Raw genomic sequence first — 25,340 nt, 5'->3', positions numbered from 1 at the left:
TCATATCCTCCTTGTTCCTTCACAGATCGATATTATGCCCTACCAGTTGCTCATTCATTTCACTCTTATGCTCGGCCACAGCCTCAGTGGAATGCACCATATCAGGAGTGGAGGCCCCAGTACAACTCTCATCCCGCTCATTTTCCTCCACCACCTGCTCATCCACAACCATCGCCTCCTCCTCCACCAAGGCAACCCCAAATGCCTACCCAACCACAATGCCATCCATCTCCATCTCAATGTCACACCTCCACTCAACTACCCGTACCATTTCCAAAGCCATACAATGGAGCAGCTCAACCTCATTTCAAATCTGAGGCACAACATATGCAAACAACTCCTCTTGAGCTCAATGATCTTCACCAAAGCTCAGGAAGAGTGTTGCAAAAGAGAGAATCTATTGACAACATTGAAGGACCAAAGGCAAAAGAAGATTCAAAAGAGGAGATCAAAGAACCATGGGCTGCACTTGATGAAGAGAAGAGATCAGAACCAGAGATCGAGAAAGCCTCCTCATGGTTACCATCAAATCTTCCATGTATTCAAGAGAAAGATCAGCAAAAAGAGGAAGATCAGAAGGTCATGATAGAAGCTGACATGAAGAATGATCCAAATCAGCAAGAGGACCAAGGATATCAAAGCTATATTGAGAAATGGTTCCACACAGTCACTAAGTTGCAACAGTACTCTCTTCCTCAGCTATGTTTGATCCATTCAAAGTCAGATCATTTTGTCTCTGAAATCTGGATCGTTGTCAAAGCATGCATTTCGAGCCTTCACAGCATTTTTTCTCTAATCTCGATGTGCACATGGCTCCATTGGAAGTATTCTTATACTTGAAAATGATTTTGTTTTTCAAGTAGGGTAGGGTAGAAAAAAAAGAAAAAAAAAAAGAAAAAAAGAGAAAAAGAAAAAAATGAAAAAAGAGGAAAATAGAAATCTAAGGTGAAAACCTCCTCGGAGGCGCCTTAGATTGGCTCATTGATTGAAAACCTCCATGAGGCTGTCAATGGGTTGGAAAAGAAGAGAAAAGAGAATAAGATCTTTGGGTGAAAACCTCCCTTGGAGGCGCCCAAGGCAGGCAATTAGGGTGAAAACCTCCATGAGGCGCCCTAGTTGTTTTTCAAAAAAAAAGAGAAAAAGAAAAAGAAAAATAAAAGCTAATCTCCATTGAATAATTTCATGTTGCAGCAGTGACATTGCAGGTTGCAAGAAGGACGTTTCATGACAGGAGGAGCACTCAAATCAAGATCAAAGGAAATTTTCTTGCCTTCTACAGGAAGCTCTGTATTTCTACAGGAAACATCCTGTAGAACCTTTGGACGAGCCAAATCCAATTTCAAAAGTGAATCTAATGGTGCGAATCTGTTGATTAGGCCTACAAGCAATTGTGTGTCCATCCCTTGCCTTTATCCATCATTTTTTCCACCTCCTTGTGCTTCTCATTGTGCTTCTACAGGAACTTCCTGTAGAAATTGTGGGGAACTAGTCATGGATTTCAAAAAGTGGTTTGCCGAGCGTGGTAGCTTCCCCAAGGGTTCAGAAGCATCCTGCACTTTTCAAACTCCTCCTCCATCATCTCCATACCTGCATCATAGCCCAAGCTCATTTTTTCCTTCCATGCAAACATTTGCAAAAAGCCTTGAGGCAAAAATCCATAGAACAAAATTTGTTTTTGCCATAACTTGAAAACCATGCATCCATTTGACAAACCATTTTATTAGGAATTGTACAAGGGTGATGGAAACATGCTTGAGCAGTTTCAGCCAATTCCGGTGCACGGTTTCCAAGAAATCAACCTCCATCACCATCAGCCATTTTTGTGTTTTCTCCATATCTGTGCATCCGTTTCAAAACCTGTTTCATGGGGAGATGCACATGGGTGATAGTAGCCTACCCAAGAAGTTTCATCCGATTCCGATGCACGGTTTCCGAGAAATTGATCTTTGAAATCTTCAGCCATTTTCCATTTTTCTCGAAATCCGTGCATCCATTGATCACGATTTTGCTATGGGAGATGCATAATGATGATAGGAACATGCTCACCAAGTTTCTGATCAATCCGCTTCACCGTTTGGGAGAAATGGCGAAAACAAGTTCTGGTCCTGTGAAAATTCAATGGCAGCAGTTTGAGGGTGCAGATCTGAACGTGGAAATGAACTCTTGTTGCATGCATCTGGCCAGAGGACACCTGCACAAGGAAACCAGCCATGAATCAGCAACCAAGCCATCATGCAACCATAAAATCAAATGCATGTAGCAATGACAGCCCACAGCAGCTCACGGCAGCCATTCAACTTCGAGGTATGTGACTGATCTCATTCTTCTATTGCATAGATTTAATTTGGAAACTGCATGAATTGATGGAATGGTGGAATTAAGCCACAGATTAGCAAGGCTCAACTGATTGTCTTCTTTAGAACTCAGCCGGCAGTCACGCAGTGCACGTGGACAGTGGACTCACGTAAAAATTAAAAGATTAAAAGAAAAAACAGTGATAGAGAGTTTAACTCCAGTGCAGTTGATTAACGGGAAGAGGACATGCAGCTTCACAGCACTGCCGTCTGCATGTGGCCACGTACACTTGGCCACTTCACTCCCTCACCACAAATCATGCCGTAATTAAAAAAATTGCTCGGCTGACTCTCACCATCCGCTGATTAATTTGCATTTGTGACATTCTTAGCTGAAGTATGCATCCTCTGCTCCCACAATCGGTTAACCCATCAACCTCCATGGAGCTTTGCGGCCTGTTCTCGAATTTCACTCGTGCATCGGGCTCACTCAAAGGCAGAATCACACTCTACAGGAAACGGGTGGGGTCTTCTACAGGAAAGTATGGCAAAGTCGTCCAGAGCAGAAAAGCCCGAGTTTTTCTTCATCAAGTTTGGAGCTTGAAGAAAGTTAATCTCAGGAGATTGAGCTTCATAGGTCCCAAGATACATCTCAGGTCACCATAAAGCTTCACCCGGCATGGTTCCTGCAATACTTTGTCCCATTGGGACTATCCAGTACCCACCAGTAAGAACCGTCACTTCAAGGGCCAAGAAGCATTTAAGAAGCTCTTCGTTTTCTGAAATATCTAGGCCTTATTTAGTGCTACCACATAAGATATTATCATTGAGATCATTCTCAATTAATTTCTCTCCTGAGGCCAGAAGAAGACAGACGAGACTCAGAAGAGATCCAAGTTCCAAAAGGGACAAACTCTAGAAGGAAAAGTTAAGAATATAATCAGATCTGGAGCATTTATATCACTTCCTGATGATGAAGAGGGTTTTCTTCGCTCATCTGAAGTATCTGAGGGCTATGGAAATCTTGATGGAAATATGGATCTACAAATTGGGCAAGATTTTACTGTCCGAGTTTTGCGTATTGAGAGGGGAAGGGTGAATTTGACTATGAAACGAGAGGAAGATGTTGCAGGTCTGAATATGCAACTTAACCAAGGTGAGATTGAAGTTGCTTCCAATCCTTTTGAATTGGCTTTCCGTAAAAATCCTGTTATTTCTGCTTTCTTAAAAGAACAGGAGACTCTGAAGAAATCTGGTAAATCAGAAAAACCTCTGGTAGAGGCTGAAGAACAAAATTATGATAAACAGGTAAAAGCACCTGTTGGCACAATTGACTCTGAGGAGGAAGTTGTATCCAATGAGAAAGCTGGTTATGAAATTGCAGAGAAGGAGATGCCTGAAATACCAGAAAAAACAGAGGATAAAGGCTCTGGAACTACTGAAACTAAGGATGGATTAACAAATGGAAATGCAGAGAAAATAGATGAATCAGTTAGATTAGGAACTGAACAAATACTAAAAAGCGAAATCAGTGACATACAAGGGGATGAAGAGAAGGTTTTGGATTCTACAGCAGCAGAAATGGAGGATGTCTTGGCAAATGATTCTGCATATCTAAAAGAGACTGAAAATTTTGAAGCTTCTGAGACAAAGGATGTATTAACAAACAACATTGCAGAGCAAGTAGATGGATCTTTGACATTATCAACTGAACAAAAAGTTGATGGTGAAAGTTCCAGAGAAGAGGAAAAAGCAGTTTCAGATTTGAATGATGCAGTGTCTGAGTCCAATCCATCTGGTGAAACTATCAGTGTACCTGTGAATGTAAGCCTTCAGCAAGCCACTAAAACAGAACAAGTTGAGACAATACCGCAGGCAAAATCAGAGAAAATTGGTTCTACAGGAAGTTAGCAGACTGTTTCTACAGGAAGCTAGCAGACTGTTTCTACAGGAAGCCAACGAACTGTTTCTACAGGAAGTTTGAAAAGAGGGAAGCCAAAGGAGAAATCAGCCGAGATGTTAGCCAAAGAAGCCACCAGGGCCATCAAAGACAAGGAGAGAGATTGGTTGCTCAGAGGATGAGCAACACTTTCAGTAGGGGGGTGATGATGAGCCCCAAAAATGGATAATTATTTGGGCTCATTCAACCTCCTAATTTGACTTAATCCACCATTCTCATTAGTTTATTGCATGTTTTCGATTATTTTTATGTTAATAGAGTGAATTTGGTTAGTCATTATGCCAACAAGTCTAATGGGTGCTTTGTGTAGCCTTTTTGGTCAATTTGGAGACAAAATTGAAGGTCTTAATGAGCACTTGGCAGCCACATTCATGGGAGAACAAGCTAGAGGATTTGTAGGAAGGTGTCCCCCTCATTTATAGGCCCTTACCTCGAATTCTCCACCATCAGCTTGGAGTTCAAAGGCCACCAAATCAATGAGCACAAGGGCAGCCAAGCAAGTCAAGTAGGATTGTTGTTAACTACAAGTCTTGGGCAGCCAAGTCCCTAAATTTTAGGAGGATTGTTGGGTCCTCAAATTGTATAAATAAGAAGGCTTAGGGTCTCATTTTGGTTAGCTAGTGGTTAGTCAATTTTTGTAGCTAGTAGTTGGCCAGTAGGTAGTCATGTTGTAATTCGATTTGTAAGCCAGTTTTGGCATGTCATCAGACTTTTGATTATGAATAAAGGAAAGTAGATTTGGATCTAATTCTGAGCTTTTAAGGGAGCTATAGCTCTCAGGTTAGGGCCCAACCTGAGAGCAATAGACCTCCTCTTCTTTGTATTGCTATTGTATTTCTTTTTCAGCACTTTGTTTCTTTGTTCTGACATGCATTTCGAAAATACAGTCTGTTGATTTAGTCTTTTTAATGTGATTAAGTAGGATTAGTTCATGGTTAATTCTCTTTCAGCTGCTTAGATTAGAATAGGAGGATTGTAATTCATCAAGAGCTCCAAGAAAAGGTTGATATCGCTTCACTGCCATCTCTGTTTAGAGATTGGGGTGCAGTCTGTACCAACCACCAAAAAACGCAGTCTTTTACTTTCATGCAAGTTGCAACACAATCACTTTAATTGAAGATCCATCCATGCACTCTGATCTTGAGCCATACTTCTTCATTCCACTTCCATGCAAAAGTTCCCTTCACAATTTACATTGTTGTTCATTGGTTTAATAACACAGGTAGGAGGTTAATGAGTTCTCGTTTTTGGTGACAGTCATAAGAAATTTGTTTTATTTACACTGCTCCACATCATTCCATTTCCTTCCTCTTCTTATCAACCATGCCTAAAGCCACCTAATCGACCTCTATTCAGCTCGTTTACCTTCCAGCTCTTCCATCATTCACGTAGCTCCATTTTCTTGACCTTTCGTTGATCCCATCGTTCCATCCACCAACCGACTTCATGCACACTTTCTCTACCTTATTTCTCTGCCCCTGAGCCATCACCAGCTCCATCTCCATCCTACCTATCCACCCATACCACTCCATCACTTCACCATCACCCAAAAATCCCATTTCAGAACATCCTGTAGAAATCTCTGAACATCCTGTAGGATCCCCTGCAGACATCCTGTAGAAGCCTCCAAACTCGGTTTCCGAGCACCTGAACGTTGTGGACTCCTATGGAATGATTTTTTGGATCCCCTGGAACCTTTCCTAGCCCTCCTGACCTTTCCCAAGCTTTCTTTCCCTTCGAACTAGCCCTGCACAGTCAAACCCTAATAAGAAACAAAATCATAATCACTCCATCCACTTAAGCAAAAATACAAAAGCAATGTTCTTTTTAATGGAAGTAGTTTGAGTTCATGCATTTCACATCACTAGAAGTAATGGCATCATTTTTAGACATTTGCACTCTCACTATTGCATCATAGAGGGTAAACTAGTCAGATTAGGGTTTACTAGGGTTTCCATGTTTTGGTTGGCTTTCAGTTCATTTTTGCAAAGTAGATTAATTTCCTTTGAGATAGCCTCCGTCCATCATTTAGAAAGCTTCTTCTGAGAACATATAGAAGTTGGCTTGAGCCCTAGCGGACTTGTGCCAGCTGACCAAGTGACAGCTGCGACAAGAGCTAGTACTTGTGCATACAGCACCGTCGCTTCCAAGTTTGTACGAACTACCGGGTTGATAAAATTAGAGATAGGAAGCTCCAGGAGTTGTAGCATTATTGCTACAATACTGGAGACCAGCAGTATGGCTAGAAAATACCATGCAACATGCTCATAAAAGTGGTTGGGGCATTCGTGAGGCCAAACGACAATACCACAAACTTGTAATGTCCATATCGAGTACAAAATGTTGTCTTGTAGATGTATTCTTATTTTATTCTTATTTCATGGTAACTAGATCGTAAATTAATTTTTGAGAATAACCTAGCTCCTTGCACTTGATCAAATAGATCATCTATACGTGGCAATGGGTACTTATTCTCAATAGTGAGTTTGTTTAATTGTCGATAATCAATGAATAATCTTAAGGTCCTGTCTATTTTCTGTACAAATAAAACATTGGATCCCCATGGGGACACTCTGGGATGGATATAATTTTTATCTAAAAGCTCTTGTAGTTGCCTTTTGAGTTCTATTAACTCAGGTATGATGATGCGGTACGGGGCTCTGGATATATGGCCTACACCTGGAATTAACTCAATCTTGAAATCAATATCACGCTTTGGTGGTAAACCTAGTATAGATTCTTGAAATACATCAACAAATTCCTGAATAACAACAATATCTTCCACGGAGGTAATTTTATTTTTAGTGTTTGTGAATCTACTTGAACAACATATATTTGACAACCCTTTCTAATATATTTTGGTAGTTGACTAGCAGCAATGGGACGTAACTTGGTATTGGTGTTAATTCTTTAGAGCTCTTTTCTTTGGCCTGATTCAGTAATAAAACTAACAATTTTATATTTGCAATCTACTAAGGACAAACACCTTTCCAGCCAGTCCATTCTAATTAGCACATCATATGATCCCAAAGGAATTATATGAAGGCCTACATGAATGGGCTGTCCTAAAATCATTATGGGGCAGCGTTTTATTTTCACGGTTACTCTAATTTTTGTCCCTGTAGGTTATTGCACTGGCCATGGTTTTGAGAACTTACTGCTCTGCAATTGACATTTATCTACCACCTTAGGACTAACATAGCATAAGCTAGTGCAAGGGTCAAATAAAATAGAGACAAGTTTCTTAGCAATCATACCTTCACTTTCGATGATAGTAGGTTGGAATTATGCCTCGTGATCATCCAAGGTAACATTAATTAACGACATACTCCTTGCCACATCCCAAACTGTGGATGCCTCTTGCATATTTCATAACTGTTATGTTCTTGCTTTATGTGGGCAATTCTTGTAATAGTGAGGTTCTCTGCATTCCCAACATTGTAGTAGCAATTTTGATTGTTGGTCATTCATTGATTTAGTAACTCCTTTCGGCTGCCTTTTTTCTAAATAAGTAGTTTTGGGCTGATTTCTAACTGGAATCTATTGATGGGATTCTTTTGTACGTTTCTACTACTAGTGAACCTTGAGTGTTTAGCTGGATTCAAACTTCTACCTTTCCTATTTGGACTCCCTTTCGGTCCTTCATTCTTTTGTTTCATCTGCTGGTAGCATATGTGAGCTTTCTGCACTACGTCATCCATTGTAGTAGGGTAGTCAAATTCTAATTTCTCCTTCATGAAGTTGGGTAAGCTACTGATGAAATGCTAAATTTTGGATTTTTCTTCTTACATGTAAGGTACAACGCAGTAGGGAAGTGAATCGTGTCATGTATTCATCCATGGTTAAGGTGTCCAACCTTAACTGATGAAATTCCTTTTCCTTTTCATCATAACACGTTCAGTTAAATATTTGTTCTTGAAATGTTTTTGGAACTCTTGCCAGGTGACTTCCTCTTCATTGATCTTCCTTACTATTTTGATTTCTTCCCACAATAAGGTGGCCTTACCTCTTAGTTGATAAACTGCTAATCGTGCCTTCAATTTATCTGTGTACTCATAAATCTGGAAGTATTTTCCTATATCAATTAGACATGCGTCTGTTGCCTCTTCTGATTCTCCTTCAAAGAGTGATGACTTCATATTTTCAAATTTTCATTATAACTCAGTTTTCTATCTTTTAGTTTTGTGCTAGTCGGAAACGTTTTCAGAGCGCCCTTCCACATCCTCCCTATGTTTCTCTGACTCAACATTTTCTTCTCCATGTTGAGTCATCCACGTCTTCTCCCGATCCTCAACACTGGGTTCTAGATGTCATTGATTTTGTCGATTAGACGGAATTCTTAGAATTTTCTCTTGCTCTTTCGCCTAATCTTTCATTATCTATTCTTAAATTTGTCATTTCATCATGCAGCTGCTGAACAGTCTCGAGTAACACCGCATTAGATTTTCATGACTCTTTTCCCAGTGGTATCCAAATATCAAGATTGGTGTTTACATAAGTGGTTTTGGGTGGATCGGTTGGTCTTGGGGTCTCCTGAATTTTTTCTTATCTATTTTGTTGGTGTAAACTCTGTGTTCACACATCATTTTATTAGTTGAAAAAAATGCATTGGTTTCCAATACATATCTTATTCCCAAAGAGTCTCAGTGTACGAACGTGAGCTTTTATACCATTTGTAACAAACATTTACATATAAAAAAATATTTCTTTTAAAAAAATATATATCAACATACACCATTCAATATCAAATTAATTGACAGGGTTTCAATTGAATCCCCAGGTGATTGAAGTATTAAACCGTGGATACGAATGGCACATGGTTCTTAACCTTATCATTTAATATGATGTATGATATGAATTGACAATCCCATCTACAAATATTTCAATGGTGTTTAATTCATACGACACCCTTCCCAAACCCTCGGTTGGCTCACAGTAGGACCTGTAGATTAGGCCACGCGTTAAGCGTAGGGCCGACTTCTAGCAATGTGGATTAATGTGACAGGGATGTCACAGATGTGGTCCTTTTGATCCTCGATCTGTGGTTGATCTAATGGTGCAAGAAAACTTAGAGTTTTACCTAACTGGTTGATGCACCGTTTGGCCAATGGTTAATCATTTTTGGTGATTGGGGTTTGGGCTCTTGTTGATTTGCAACATCTTACCTCTGTGAATGGCTGAGCGGGTTCGAACTCTTGTCGCCATGATCTCTAGAGTCTTCCAACTCTCTACCACTATAGGTAAAATTTCCCTTATATTTATTTGTCATTTCCAGTGTTTAAATTTTCAGAAGATGGTCTAAGGGTCACTGTCTGACTAGACTTTGTTGTTTTGTTGAAGCATTTGGACTTTGCACTTAGAAAAGACTCGAATGCTCAGCCTTCATGGTGGTCAGCTTGGTTGAAGTCCTTGTTAACCAAGGTATATGAAGGTCCCTATCTCACGAATGACTAATTGCATTGTTTTTATAAGGGTATATTTAATCTGAATGAACTAAATCAGGGTCTCATGGTTTCCTTGACAGGATGGTGACTATGATTTCAAGATTTTCAAGATTTTTCTTCACCTATAGGTACATACTTAATATTGGTTTCTTGTTTAAGGTTGAAGGTTTATTGCCATAGTCTCTGACCAGAGGTCATGCTTTTTGCACGTATGTTACCTGCCCTTTGGTTCATTTAGAACAATGACTAAAAAAGGTCATGCCCTCAACAAATGGTTCTACATCATACACAGGTTGGATATATTACTATCATGAAAATGAATTTAGATTTTCCTGAGGTTGGGGCCGAGACTCGACCCCCATTCTTCGGCCATTGGCTCACTGAGACTGGCTCTATAGGTCGATTTGAAAGACTATCAAGGGTCTTTTTATAATGCACATTTAATTCTTAAATGTTCTGTCATTTTGAATAGTGATATTAGCTCGAACAACTAGGGTCAGAGAGAATTACTTTTATGTTTGCCCTATGCAGCGAGGATGTTGTACTGTTCTGAACCTATTCGACTGTTAACATATACCGTGTATATCTTTGGTTTCTTTAATGAATTTTCCAGTTTCTCTTTTCTAGCTTCATTATCAAATGTAGAATTATGTAGTTTTTTTCCTACAAATCAGCTAGCTTTGATACCATGTAGAAATGTTTCTACAAATCAACTAGCTCTGATACCATGTAAAAATTCCCACATGTAGATCAACCTGGTAATGCAATGTACTAAAGAAAAACACTTGATCTACTTTTACAAACAATTTTGCGGAAGCTTAATCAACCATGAGCAACATCAATAAGAAAACATATAACTGATAAGAAGGAATCAATCACACATAACACAGAAGAATTTACCTGGGGAAAGCACCTACCTAAAACCCCATCTCTCTATTATCATACAAGTAGAAATATAGTCTGGATTACACAAACCCTTAGCTCAGAATCTATCCAACTCTCAGTACAATCCCTCTGCTGCTCATAGGCAGTCAAAGGCTTCTCACAAACCTTCTCCTCTGCCCTCCAAGCCTCCTATTTCCTTGTGCAGTTTCCTTGGGGTCCAATGTTGCCACCTGTGTGAATTGGCCTCTTCACACACTCACTAACCTTTGATCTAACTGCACAAACCTGAAGGAGATAAATTATCATCATGGATGAGCTTCCTTTATATAAAACATATTCGTCCAATTGATAGTACATTGTCCCTTTTCTAATTTCAACTGGGTCTCTGTCTGAATTGACATGCATGAGTTATTTAAGCTATAATATTCAGTTATCTGAAAATACCAGTTGTTACATGCATGAAAGAATTAACAAACTGAATCTCATTAATTTAACAACTTGTTAAATTAATCTAACTGGACTTGAATTAGTTAACTGAGCCAACTAATTACAACTCATCCTCATCCTTTAACTGATTGTTAAATCCCTCAATCAAAGGGGAAAATGTTGCATGTCCTCACATAAACTTCAAGTTCGTAATTCCTTAACTAATTAATTCAAACTAAATTAATTAGTTAATTTACAAACTGTTATTAATATGAAATTCAAATTTACTTCCTATAGATAGACCAGGGACTACTATAAATAGGAAGGGACCCATAAATGCTATTTTTAGAAGTGCTATTTTTACCAGTTATATTTTTAGAAGTTTCTAAATTTAACATTTCTTGTTGCACATTTTTCAACAATCCTTCTCAACAAGAAAGGATTCCCCTCAAACCTGATCCTATAACTCTGGAATGTTCTGCATGCAACACATCTACCAAGTGTGGTTGCTCCAACAACACTTGGAACAAGAAAACTCCCAACTGACCACTCTATTGGGCTAGAAACATACTTTGATGCTGAAGCTCTACCTGCTGCTGACAAGTGCTCCCTCTCTGACCTCTATGCTACTGTAACATCTCCATGCATCTCGTAACATTGCACCCTTCTCGGTGCTATCCTGCATAGTGTAACACACTTGTGCCTCTCGCATTGCTGCAGCTTGCATGCTCTGCACTGTCCTAGGATTCCCTGCGCTGTAGCTCTCTCTGCCGCTTCATCTGCATCTGTCTCTACCCAATCAATTAGTTCTTGCTACTCCACATTGGGGCTCATGTAGCAAGATCTCATCCAAGAGGTTGGTTACCTCAAGGATCCTGGCCCTCCTCCTTGGGACGATCACTCTACATCGCCCCACCTCCTAACTGGAGGCATGGCTACATGCGATCCCTCTGCCCACCTGGCTCGAATTTTCTCCCTACGAGAGGTCTCTCCATGAGTAGATGTCTCTACTCAATCTCCTCTTAGCTTCCCCTGTTGTGGCTGCTCCAGAACCTTTTGAAGATGATGCACCAATTGTGGCTCCTCCACAATTGTCTGAGACTTCTTCTGGCTCTGCATGTTGAGATGTAATTTACTCTCCCTCTCAACCACCAAGTATCTAAACTTTTCCTTTCTCCTCAAGGCTTTGCATGCATCTTGTACCTCAAGTGCATACCAGTTCTTGGCTAGCACACCAATCTATTTCCACTTTCCCGCCGTCACAAAATTTTCTAGAAAAATAACTGATTTTAAATTAGCGATATCTCCCTCATCCGAACTCCAATTCTGCCGATGTTTTTTTTATTTTATTTTGGGTATTTTTCCACAGGGAATACCAATATTATATTTATTTCTAGAAGATTTGTACAAAGATTTTTATATTTTCTTTGCAAACTCTCGGCCCAAAACTCAAAAATTTGAAATCTCCTCCCAGTATACAGTTCTTCCTTGATCACCTGTGCTCTGATACCACGTAGAATTTTGTAGATTTTTTCCTACCAATAAGATAGCTTTAATACCATGTATAACTTTTTCTACAAATCAACTAGCTCCGATACCATGTAGAAATTCCCACCTGTAGAACAACCTGGTAATGCAATGTACTAAAGCAAAAAACTTGATCTACTTCTACAAACAATTTAGCGGAAGCTTAATCAACCATGAGCAACATCAATAAGAACACATATAACTGATAAGAAGGGATCAATCACACATAACACAGAAGAATTTACCCAGGGAAAGCCCCTGCCTAAAACCCCATCTCTGTATTATCATACAAGTATAAATATAGTCCTGATTACACAAAGACTTAGCTAGGAAGCTATCCACCTCTCAGTACAATCCCTCTTCTCCTCATAGACAGTCATAGATTTCTCACAAACCTTCTCCTCTGCTCTCCAAGCCCCCTATTTCCTTGTGCAGTTTCCTTGGGGTCCAGTGCTGCCACCTGTGTGAATTGGCCTCTTCACACACTCACTAACCTCTGATCTAATTGCACAAACCTAAAGGAGATAAATCCTCATCATGGATGAGCTTCCTTTACAGGAAAAATATTCATCCAACTGATAGTACATTGTCCCTTCTCTGATCTCAACTGGGTCATTGTCTGAACTGACATGCATGAGTTATTTAAGCTATAATATTCAGTTATCTGAAAATACCAATTGTTACATGCATGCAAGCATTAAAAAACTCAATCTCATTAATTTAACAACTTGTTAAATTAATCTAACTGGACTTGACTCAGTTAACTGAGCTAACTAATTACAGCTCATCCTCATCCTTTAATTGATCGTTAAATTCCTCAATCAAAGGAGAAACTATTGCATGTCCTCACATAGACTTCAAGTTCATAATTCCTTAACTAATTAACTCAAACTGAATTATAATTAATTTACAAACTCTTGTTAATATCAAATTCGAATTTATTTCCTATAGATAGACCAGGGACTGCTATAAATAGGAAGGGACCCATAAATGCTATTTTTAGAAGATGTTATTTTTAGCAGTTTCACATCTCACTAAAGGTGGCCAAAATGCTCATTGGCCAAACTGCTATTTTTAGAAGTGCTATTTTAGCAGTTCTATTTTTAGCACTTTCTAAAATTATCATTTCTTGTTGCACACTTTTCAACATCAAATGAGGGTTTGCAATGCTTCTCTGCTCCTGTTTTTGTGGTATTCAATTTGAGTAATCATGTTAGCTGGCTGGAATTATTGACTATGAAGAGTAGGGTCAAAAACTCTATGAGGTAGATAGTAACTTCTTCCAGAATTCTGTAGAAAATAGTAATGATAGTACATGCTATAAGGTTCGATATTTCTATAAGATCTTTATAGTTTCCATGATTAACATATGTATAGAGGAAATACCCTTGACAAGGGTAGCATTCACATGCATTGTTTGTTATAGTTTGAGGTTGTGATTTAACTGTTTCATCTTAGACTATACTCTACCTTAGAATTTAAATATTTACTTATTTATGATAGCCATAAATCTTACGGTAGCATTACTATCCGAGTTGTACTCTACTTAGAGGAATTTATTATATCTTACTTAATTGTTTCATATACCTTTCTATTCACGAACATATAGTTTCATGCAAGCTTGCTAATTTGTCTATAAATATATTTATATGTGGCAAGGTTATCTCAGCTTATAGTCTTTAATCTATACAAAAAATTGATAATGGGTCTGATAATTATTACAAAGTTTACTCTTAGCCTTTCTGATTTCTTATCTAGAATTTATAAATATGAATTTATCAGAGAGCTTAATATTTGATTATATGTCTGAAAGGATAAGTGTTCTTTAGAAAATTTATTCTTTTACTTATATGTCTGAAAGTCTCTCCTCCCAACCACGATTCTCGAAATTATGTCCAAACTCTCCCTTGAGCATTTTCTGTGTTCCACACTGGATTTTCCAGTTGCAATCAGTACCTTAGGCCTCAGGACTTCTGCCTAGCCTCAAGCTCTGTACTTTTCTCTTGAGTGTCTTCAAGCAAATTGTCCCACTGTTTTTTTTATTCACCTAGCTCTAGGATCCTTTTCCCTTTTCTTTCTTCCTCCCCCCCCCCCTCTATATTTTTCCTTCCCAGGTAGAGGGTAACTATTTTCTTGGCAACCATTTCTTTTAACTATATTAAATAGTTGTTATTTTATTAAAATACCATTACTAATAATTTTGTTAAACACAACACATGTTTCTTGGCCTTCAAGACTCAGTCAATTAATATTCAATCATCAACATGTAATAAAATCGAAATTAACATTTAACACAAATCAACTTAGTGACTTCAGTAATTTTATGTGACTTGGGGGGTGTTACAGTTATGTTATTATTAAAATAAAATAAAAGTGTTCAAACAATAAGCTAGAAAAATGGAAGAAAACTACCCTCGAATAATAACTTATTTTGGATACACTCATTGGTGTATGTCATACATAGTATAGTGGTAGTCAATATCGATTGCAACCTCACTAGCAAATAAGTAACTACAAACAAAGATTAAAATTTCAATGCAAAAAGTAGGGTGCACACCTGATAAGAAATGGTTATTAAGGGGAAGCAATTGATCCACTCACTTTCCAACCATTTGACATTTTTGGATGACAGCTTTCTAGAATAATAATACTTGAAATTCACATAAAATGTGTTACAGGTTAGATAAAGAATAAGAAAAATACTAAAATAAATTAAGAAACATTTTTATAAATGAATAAAAGTTAGGTTAGACTAACACACATGAATACCTGAATGAGATCCTCTTGGTTTCAAGAATAATTTGTTGGAGTAGTCTAACGTTGGAGCAAACATTCCTCAATTTGATGGAGCAACAATGAAGTCAATATTGACTTGGATGTTCATCTTTTTGAATGACAAAAGATTGTTCCAATACTATCCAAATCCTAAATTTTTCTCTACTGAATAGGGCCAACCATGTGAAGGTGGAAGCTCTTATGTCCCCCACCCTCCCTCCCTCACACCACTCCCCTATCTACTAAAAAAAAAAAGATAGGAACACATTTAGATGTATTCATATGCACTAGAAAACTTAGAAAGTTGTGAAAGAAACATATGTGTTGTCATTCATCCTCTAGCAACTTGCAAGAAAGTATATTTCATATTTTTCTAACATAACTACAAAGAAATATGCAATAAGTTAGTAAAAAATATTTATACATTAATATGTATTTTTTCACATCAAAAATATCTTACAACAAGATGTCTTATTATATACATTATAACATTATACATCATCAAGTTTTCTTCCTCTTCTTATTGTGACGCATATAATTTAAAAAAAAATCATCCATTTCTGCATTTTCATCTTCTCGCCAAGGTTTCTTTGATGATGATTGTAATTTTATCTTATGAGGCAATTCCCCCTTGTCGTGATGTTCCATAAATTTGATGATGTTGTGGGGGCCGATCACCTACAAAAAAATATTAAGCTTATATGTTCAGTTACTAAATTTCATTATAGTTTTTTAATAATAAAAAATAGCTTTTCAATGTAATTATTTACTTTGTGCATTATTTGACACCATTGCAATGTCTTCCTCTTCGTCCTGTTGTGGTTACGGATCCTCATGTATAACATGCTCTTCCATTCAAACCATAATATTATAAGTAGACAATCGGAAATGAATAAGTAAAAAAACTAGAACTACATACTTTATAAGTACGAAATTATCAAGTATATGACAAATATATAGCCCTATTATCTTCGTGGGATTCATTTATCCATAAAATATTTTGGGGTTGCACCCCATTGTCTTGGGATTACATAGGAGCACAAAAATGTTACGGATGATGGGGACTGCCAAAATACTAATGCTTAGTAGTCATGGGATAATCTATATTTATACTATTATCGAACTATTTAAAGGAAAGCAATACATTAGACTTATATCAAACATGATTCTATTTTATAAGGTTGACGTGGATTGATTTTTATTTAGCTTGTCCTTCAAACTGGATGTTGGGGTTTGCCACATGCTTTTTCGGCATTTTAATGCTCCTTTAAATACTAACTTGAAACCAATCTGAAAGTATTCCTTCATGTCTTCATTTCTAAATACATCACCCTAGATTACATAAGAGCATTGATGCTTGTTATTTTCTAGCACAATTACCAGAATGTTGGAAGACAAAATATTAGATAATATTGTTAAGTAGTTTTGGTTACTTGCAATTCATGCCTACAGCTTCAAATAGTTATCCTGGCCTAGTTTGTGCTTCTAATGCTTCTCAATCCTGACCTTGGTTTCTTTCGAAGTGTCGTAGAACCTTTTAAAAGTTTCAAGTATCTTATATACAACAATTTTATAGAAAACTAAAAAAAATAAATGTATTAAATTCAAGACATATTTTATACCTTTCTTGAGAAATTGTTATTTTCTCTTACTTTCTCATTTCCTTCTCCTTTGTATGCTTTATGAGATCATTGCATTCCATATTACGAATCATAGGACGGTGCTTATACCTAGGGATATCTGTCCATTTTTTCTTGTAGTGGTCTTGTAGATAAATTAACTGTTTTCAGTGTGCAACTGTAACCTTGATTTTATTGAAGCTATCTACCCCGAATAGATATTTAAGGTAGTCCATAAGCTCTTTTTTAAGGTTCAAATTTTGGGAATTCCACCTGCCATGTTTGGTGGGTCAAAAAACATCTAATGATTTGTCAACCATTTTGGTATAAACAAGTTGTTACCAAAATGAAAAAAAAATCTGATCATTAATTTGAAAATAATAATATGGATGACTTATATTTTAGATAGAAAACATGAAACAGTTAAAAAATAAAAATAAAAACTATCAGAATTTTTCTTTTTATTAGACATCCTTCGTTAGTAACCAAAAAATTGTAGTCAATTTTCCTTGTTCTCTTAACACATGATGCATCATGAAATGAACCCATAATGTCATTAGTACTAAGGTCACATTTATCACCACCTGATCCAAATCCTGGTTGCGTGTTTTGTTCAAGGGTCATGTGTTCATTAGTCACAATCAATGGTGTGGACTCAGTGTGAGTACTAGGAGCATGACCACTTGAAGGTGGAGTAGTGAATAGTTCTAGGACTAATATGGAGGTGAGGATCATCTGATTGTTGTGGGGTGAAAGGTTCCTACAAACAAATCAATATAAGAAAGAAAATACTTTTTTCATTAAGTAATGTAAAAGTTAAAAATGAAATTTTAGAATTAAACTTATGACATAAAAAAGAAGATATTTTAAAATATGTTTATTACCTTGTATGACTGAATATATTTTCTCAATTTATTGATCCTAGCCTCGGTAACAAGATTGTCATCCCTGTTGTGAATCAACGCCATATTTCTTTTGTTCATTTTTCATTACATACTTTCTTATTGTCACATCAAGGTTGTTGGATGAACACAAGTCTTTCTCATTAGGGACATCATCATCATGGTGCTGAGACTAAATATTTCAACAAAACAAAATATATTACTTCAATTACATAAACAAATAAAAAAATTCATAGTAAATGTAAATCAAAATTGTTATTTGTTTTCTTCTAATTGTGTAGGTTATTTTCCACATGGATCAACCTGACACATAATAATATAATTAGAGTAGTGAATATTTTTTTTAAAATTTGAAGAATATTGCATATCTAGACACAAGAAGATTGTGTTGACCAACAGTAGTGTTGACTAGGTTTGACTAGAAAGGTTGACTTGTAATTTTGGCAAAAATTTATTGAAAAAATCTAATTTGTAAATCTTGTTCAAAAGGAAAATTCTCATGAAAATATTTTTGGTTTTTCTATTGGGTTGGGTTTCCCAAGGTTAAAATCTTGTGTTTATTGTTCTTAGCTATATTTCTATGATCTGTAGAGTTTCCTTTTCATTTACAATTGATATTTTCTATGTGTAATTATTCAATAATATCGGTGGCATGATAAATACTATTTGAAAATCATTAGGAAGTGATTATTGGATCTGAAAATTGTACTCTACTACACATGATATAGAGTTTCAACATCATTAAGGTTCGTAGCTCTGCCTTGTGCATGATGAAATCCTAGATATCCTCCTATGTTGTCAAATGTATTAAAGGACTAAAATATCAAAGTCACTATATGAGACAAAAATATAAAATTAAGCAAGAAAATCTCACTCGCGTCATTATATAAATCCAAGGAATGATAATGGCCTTGGTTGTGAAACCAAGTTTTTCTCATGTAAATCTACATTAGCATACTTACCTAATATTGATCGATGACTAACCCTGTCATTGTTGGATGACTCTTTCTTTAGGCTGGTTCTTTTTCTGGTCCTTGGAAGGTGTACGTAGGGGTTGCATGTCCTTTCCAAATTTACTATTTTTTGTAAACCCACATTTTATTAGTGTAAATAAGCCTCATTTTTTATTTGTTCATACAATTGGAAAATGTAGCTACATGTAGTCTTCATAATTATCATTCTAAAGAAGAAAATATTTTTTTTTATATACCATGTTTCTTTGTGCTTGTCTTGGTCAAAATATGTTAAATTGGCAACTAGGGCCAAACTCCATGTGGGCCATATTATTTATGGAAACTAATATTTTTATTGGATCCCTCTCATTGAGAGGTGTAGGATTGATCTAAATATCATTCGATTCTGATAAGTATTCATCGAGTTATGAATTTACTTGTATTATAAGACATATTGTCAAGTCAGCGAGCATCCTACGTAGACTCAGAAGCCCACTAGTCATGTCTATTAATCATCTACGTTTTACTATAATTATAGAGGACTTGAAATCATTTGGAATACACATCCTCTTCATGTGTGGTCTCCTCCTCTCCACATCTTTGGGTTTTGGTGAAGGAGAGACACAATGAAGATGTGTTGGCCCAAAGGTGATGCCCTAACCGTAGTAAGCCATAGGCATATGAGGATGATCTATGTAGAAAACAGAGACCTAATATGCTGTCTAAGAATCCTTATATGTAGGCCCTAATACACTGTCTAGAAGCCTTATACGCAGGCCCTAATATGCTTTCCAAAAGTCTTATATGCAGGCCCTAATCTACGCAGTCGAGGAGGATCCTATAACACAGTAAGGGGAGGCTTTAACGCTGTCAAAGAAAACCCTAAAAGAGACCTAGGCACAGTCCTAAAGGGTTATCTAAGCCACATTTGGAAAGGCCTGAACTAGTAGTATGTGAAGGCCTAAACCTACAGGAAACTTGACTCTAATACATAGCTACAGGAGGAGACATAATCCACTGGTCAAGCAATCCTGAAGGAGGTCTAATACGCAACCTAACTGCAGTCACCAAGTCGCTGTCATGATGAATGATAGTTGTAGATGACAGCGTGGACTGTGTTGGGCATGTTCAAGATCTCAGTTTGTTGGACACAAGTATCCACTGTAAAGAGGAGCCTAAGTCTGGTTTCTTAAGGACTGATTGAGGAGACCTAAATATTAGTCCACTTCTGGACTAGGCCGTAGGCCATAGCCAGTAGTTGGAGGCCCTTTTTAGTAGCTACATTCAGAAGAAAAGTAGCCCTATATGGCAACATATCATTGAAGGATTGTATAAATGACTAGCCGCAGTAAACAGGTGAACTGTGAGGTATGTATGTGCCCCAACCACTATAGTGATGAGGCTATTCATACGGAAAATTTAAGGTGACCTATCTAATAAGCAGTCACAGCTAGAGCAACAGTATGATGAGGGAAACATGACAATGAATGATGCGCATTAGCAAGGGCAACATGATAATGAATGATCCACATTAGCAACGAGCTGCATGATAATGGAAGATGCAACATATGATGATGAGAGAAGATGAGAGCAGATCAGTCATCAAGGTCCATCACTGTGATGGTACAACATAGTGCTACACCGTAAGGTGTGGAAAATGGACGAAATGAAACACTATGATAGGTGAAGCAGTCACCTTGGAAAATCAGTTGAAGTAATATGTCTTCAACTGATCTCATGCAGATATCAAAAGTCAAAATGTTGACCTCTATTGTAAATGTACTATCTCTCTCTCTTTCTCTGCTGAACTTTGAAGAACATAAAAGAAGAATTGATTAAGGCTTTCCCCTCATTGGGGTTTGTCCCTGGCTGGCGCCACATCTTGTGTCCTCTTGTCTTGGCTTGTCTTTTGCAATTTATATTTATGTTCTATCTGCAGTTTACTTTAATGCTGATGTGATTGCTTATCTGAAAAAGATATTGAACTAACTTTGAAAATTGAAATAAATTGCTCTAGCATAGAACATACGTACAATTAACAAAATATATCTATATATTTATGTAAGTCATTGAAATTATCATTCAAGAAGTCTCCATAGTTTGTATGTCTTTCCTTCAAGCTCACAATTTGTGTGATAATGTACAAAAATGTTCTCACAACAACATAGATGTGACTCTAGTTTTATGATAGAAGTTTGAGACCTAACAAAAGCGATGTTTAAATAGTAGTGATAAATGTTGTTTTCTCATAATAATGATATATTCTGTATGAAAGTAAAATGTATAACAATAATCTATATAACCATGATTCACTAATACATTCAATGGAGTAATCGACCCTATGTTATTAGGGTTTTGCTAATGTGTCCAAATCAAAGACATTGGATGGTAAATATTATGATAAATTTTGAATGGTTATATCATTCCATACATTTCAAGAAGCATATGGTAGCCATGAAAACCACAAAACAATTTATGACCGAAAACCCAATGAAGAGAACCCTAGAATTATTCCTGAAATTAGCTCCTCGATTCATGAACAGTTAAGAAGGAGCTGAAATGATTACCATTTGTTAGTTTTTGACTATTTCTTATTCCCATTCAAATCCTCAAATCCTTTGATCACTCTTTGGTTATTTCTTGTTCCTGTTCAAATGCCCTCAAATTCTTAGTCAAGAAGCTTACCTTGTGTTGAATGCTTGAGATTCCCCAAATGGTAAGGTTGTAGGAGTGGGGATTGGCATTCTACAAAGAACCAAGCCTTAATCTATGGTTACATATGCTACTACTAGAGGTTATTTGCCACTGTCATTGGTTGTCTTGAAACGTCAACCAAATCCTAATGATGTGATCATTCTGAAATACATTTATCCACAATATGGATCACAAAAGTCTTAGATCTAACACTAATTAACCAACTGTGTTTTTTTAATCTAATTCAACAAGATCAACTACTTGTACTACTTTTATTTGATAAACTAGGTCTATTGAATGGATAGGGCCATCGTGCATCTTACTCTTGATCAAGGGATGGAACCCAATAATGGCATATAAAATAACGTAAATATTATTCAAAGATAAATATGCATATATATTTAAAAACTATTATGAATAAGATAAATTTTAATAGGTATTTCAAAATGATGACTTCAATTCATTTTAACTAGACTAAAACCCACACACATAAATTCATTTTTATAAGAGAATACTATATGTACAAATTCAAAAGATATTACCAAAATGAAAGAGATTCACATGAATTTGAAAATTCCAACATTAACTTGGTTTACGTAGCATGAACCATAAAGTATGTCAAACCACACCAAAACTTAAAGTAGATTTGTTGGTTAATATGTACACTTGTAATAGTATCGTTTTCCATAATAGTGAACTTTTAAGAATGTGTGGATTATGAAATACACTCATGCACTATAGAACTACAAAAACATAAATAATCATCATGATATCTTTCAAAATGATTGAATGATAATCATCTTCATCCTTTTCAAAATATTAGTACATGTGTGAAGGCCTAAAAAATAATTCATATACAAATACTAATTATCTTGCATAATCAAGCCTTATAGGTACTTAACAAGGTGAATCATAAATAATTATTTTTTTGTCATATTTGGTATCCCAAGGCCATATCCATCACCCATATATGATATAAGCATCATTTACCATCATGAACATTTCCTTTGTTTCAAAATTTATCATCAATTTCATGAGACTCGCCCTTCTTATGTATGATATTGCATCTATTTAGATACTAAACTCATAGAAATGGATATCTTTATATGCCATAAGTCCTTTGTGGTGGCTCAATTCCTCACTCCTAGCCTATGAGCTCTAGAAGCTTCACATTACAAGTAAGACCATGGTTGATCAAGACATTAAGACTTATTATTATGCCCTTAGTTTCCATTTCCAAACCATTAGAAATCCCTTAAGACATATAAATGACAAATAAATCCTTGCAATAGTCACTTTTCTAATCTAATGTTCGCTTTATAAAGTCTTTTGAAAGATTCATTCATGAATTTTAACTATAAAAACCCTCACATTCCATTAATGCATGAATCTATCATATCCATGTCCAATTTTAATGCATACGAGTAAAAAAATCCAAAAATCTTAATGTGACCCCATTCACAGGCCCACATGTGTGGGGTTAATTAATAAGAGCATATAAACTTTTGCCAATAATGATATTCTCTTGGTTTCAAGAATAATATAATATTCTCTACTAAACAAGGCCAACAACATGAATGAGGAAGCACATATGGTCCATTCCCCCACCCCCCTCACATCACTCTTAATATTCCCAACACCCAATTTATCTACTATAAACTATTTGAAAGCAACATAGTAAAAATCAATCAGATATAGAAATTACTAAGAAAAAACTATTAAGTTAAATTAAAGAGAACAAATCTAGAAATAAAAATATATAAATGCAGACCTCATACCTTACAACATTTCAAGATCATTAATCTTCTTCTTCATCAATTGGATCAACATTTACGTCATCCAGTTCAAAAACGGTGTTAAAATGGTCAACAATTTCAACATCCTCTTCAATGTCATCATTTGCAATAATTATATCATCATCCATATAATCATGATAAATATCATCTCCTAGATTTGGTTAAACTTCTTCAAGTTCTTCATTTGAAATTCAATCATCGTTATCATCTTCATCAAGAACATTGTCTTGAACATATATTACATAGCATTTTGTCATGCCTCCTACAATTCCTTGTGTCATATCCCAAAGCTCTCAAAACTTGGTAATCATGAAGTGTACCAATCCTGATATTCAGTTCAAATCCTCCCTGAAAGACTGATGGAAATATCCCTTGAGCCCTCCCTGAATAAGTAAGCTCTAAAAACTTAATTTCAGGACCAACACGACTGTGACACTGGCAACTAGTGCTGATGAGAAGTTTCACTATACTAGCCTCGCGCTGCCAGCCCTCATTTTACTTGGATACTCACGCTAATCTCTAAAAGGAAAGTTTACCCAAAGAGTACAAGAAGCTTTGTGATCTAGAGGCTTCCAAAACGATGAGCCTGAGGTTGTTTGGTGTGGATGTGGTCGAATTCTCCCTATATTTCCCTTTGATCTTATCCTATGAGCTACCTCCTTGAGATGAGGGCCTTCTCCTACCTTTGGAGAAATCATAACTCCCTTTCTCTGCCTATATATTCATCCTCTCCCATTCCCAAATTGTTGGTCTCTTATTATTTTCACCCTTATCCTAAGATAATGCCCAGATGCTACTCATTTGGCTTGGAGAAAGAGTGCTTGGGGAGCTTGAGCTTGGACTTGGACAGTCACTCAAGGAGAGCTTATTGACATCAAGGATTGGTTGTGTGCTTCCTCCTTTATTTCATTAATATATACATTTTTTTGTTCACTCTCCATAAATGTTTGTGCTAATGCGTCATTTATCATAATGCTCGTTGATATGTTAAGTGTATTAGTTTCGATTATGCCTATTGTACTTGCATTCTTTATTGTGTCTTTGATTTATTTTCTAGGTATCTAAATGTTGTGAGCAGTAGAGCTGAGTCTGGGAAATGAGCAATTCAAGATATTTGACAAAGGAGTGTGTTATAGCATCAGAACGAGGTAGGCCATCTTTCTCTTCTCCCATTTTGATTGTAATTTAGGAAAGTGTCTTATAGATTGTCACGTAGGTTGCTAGTCGCACTCATTGGGATAGAGGGATCATCTCTATCCATAGAGAGGATTTACCTAGAAAAAAAATGGCGACTCCAGTAGGGAAGATACAACCCTTTCCACCCATTTCTTCGATCAGATTCTCTGATGAGTTTGACCAACCGTCGAATTTTCAGCTTGTGTACATCACTATAGCTATTTGTCAATGGTTATTGCATGAGAATGTTTAGTGTGCTCTCATCCTAAATATTTTTCATATTTTACTTATTTTTCTCACTCAACGGGTTCTCTACTCTGACAGAAGCACTGACAGTGCTAATTTTCAAATTACAGTCACCCTGCTCAGCTTTTCATTGCTCCTTTTCCTTTAACAGGTTTGCTAATCCAAGAGGACAATAAAATTAGGGTTTCTTCTTGTTTTCAGTGGTTTTTTACCTTTTTAAATTATTTTCTAATGTAACTACAATGTGTTTGTCTTTATTATCATCCTTGTGTTATTGTAATTTGTCTCTTGGATTTTCCGTTGTGTGTTTGAAGCTTGATTACCTTCTAGGGTTTCTAGGGTTTCTAGGTCGCCCTTCGCTCATTGCCTGGTTTGTCTCTAAGATTGATTGCTTCCATTTAGGAATCTTTCTATAGTCAGGACACCGTTCTCAAGTTGCTTTCGGTCCGTGATTGTGAAGTTAACTTCATTAGTATTCAGTCATATTAGTGCTTTGAGAATCACTTGTGTTCCATTGTCAAACATAGATTACAATTCTTTTCTTTGGTAGGACTGAAAGTGAATTATTTTTTTAATTTCTTTGTTTCAAAATGGAAAGTGAAAGATTTCTTGATTTTATCATTTTTGAAACAATTTTCATTCG

The 25,340-nt window shown here is 36.5% G+C and overlaps 1 protein-coding gene across 1 annotated transcript; it reads left to right on the top strand.

The window, feature by feature from the left end:
- The first annotated feature begins 2,872 nt into the window (after positions 1–2,872).
- LOC149206758 (uncharacterized) lies at positions 2,873–4,205 on the top strand. The gene is made up of 2 exons (XM_089397792.1): positions 2,873–3,450; positions 3,574–4,205. Exons 1-2 carry the CDS (start codon positions 3,330–3,332, stop codon positions 4,203–4,205), a joined length of 753 nt encoding a protein of 250 aa, XP_089253918.1. The 5' UTR covers positions 2,873–3,329.
- The last annotated feature ends 21,135 nt before the right edge of the window (positions 4,206–25,340 follow it).

The sequence above is a fragment of the Pinus tabuliformis genome, chromosome 1_2 (genome assembly GCF_031772625.1).
Source record: "Pinus tabuliformis cultivar Carrire ecotype Pingquan chromosome 1_2, CPIR1, whole genome shotgun sequence".
NCBI classification, from domain to species: Eukaryota; Viridiplantae; Streptophyta; class Pinopsida; order Pinales; family Pinaceae; genus Pinus; species Pinus tabuliformis.
Note: the sequence above shows the minus strand (reverse complement) of the source record. Positions and strands in the feature narration are given on the sequence as shown.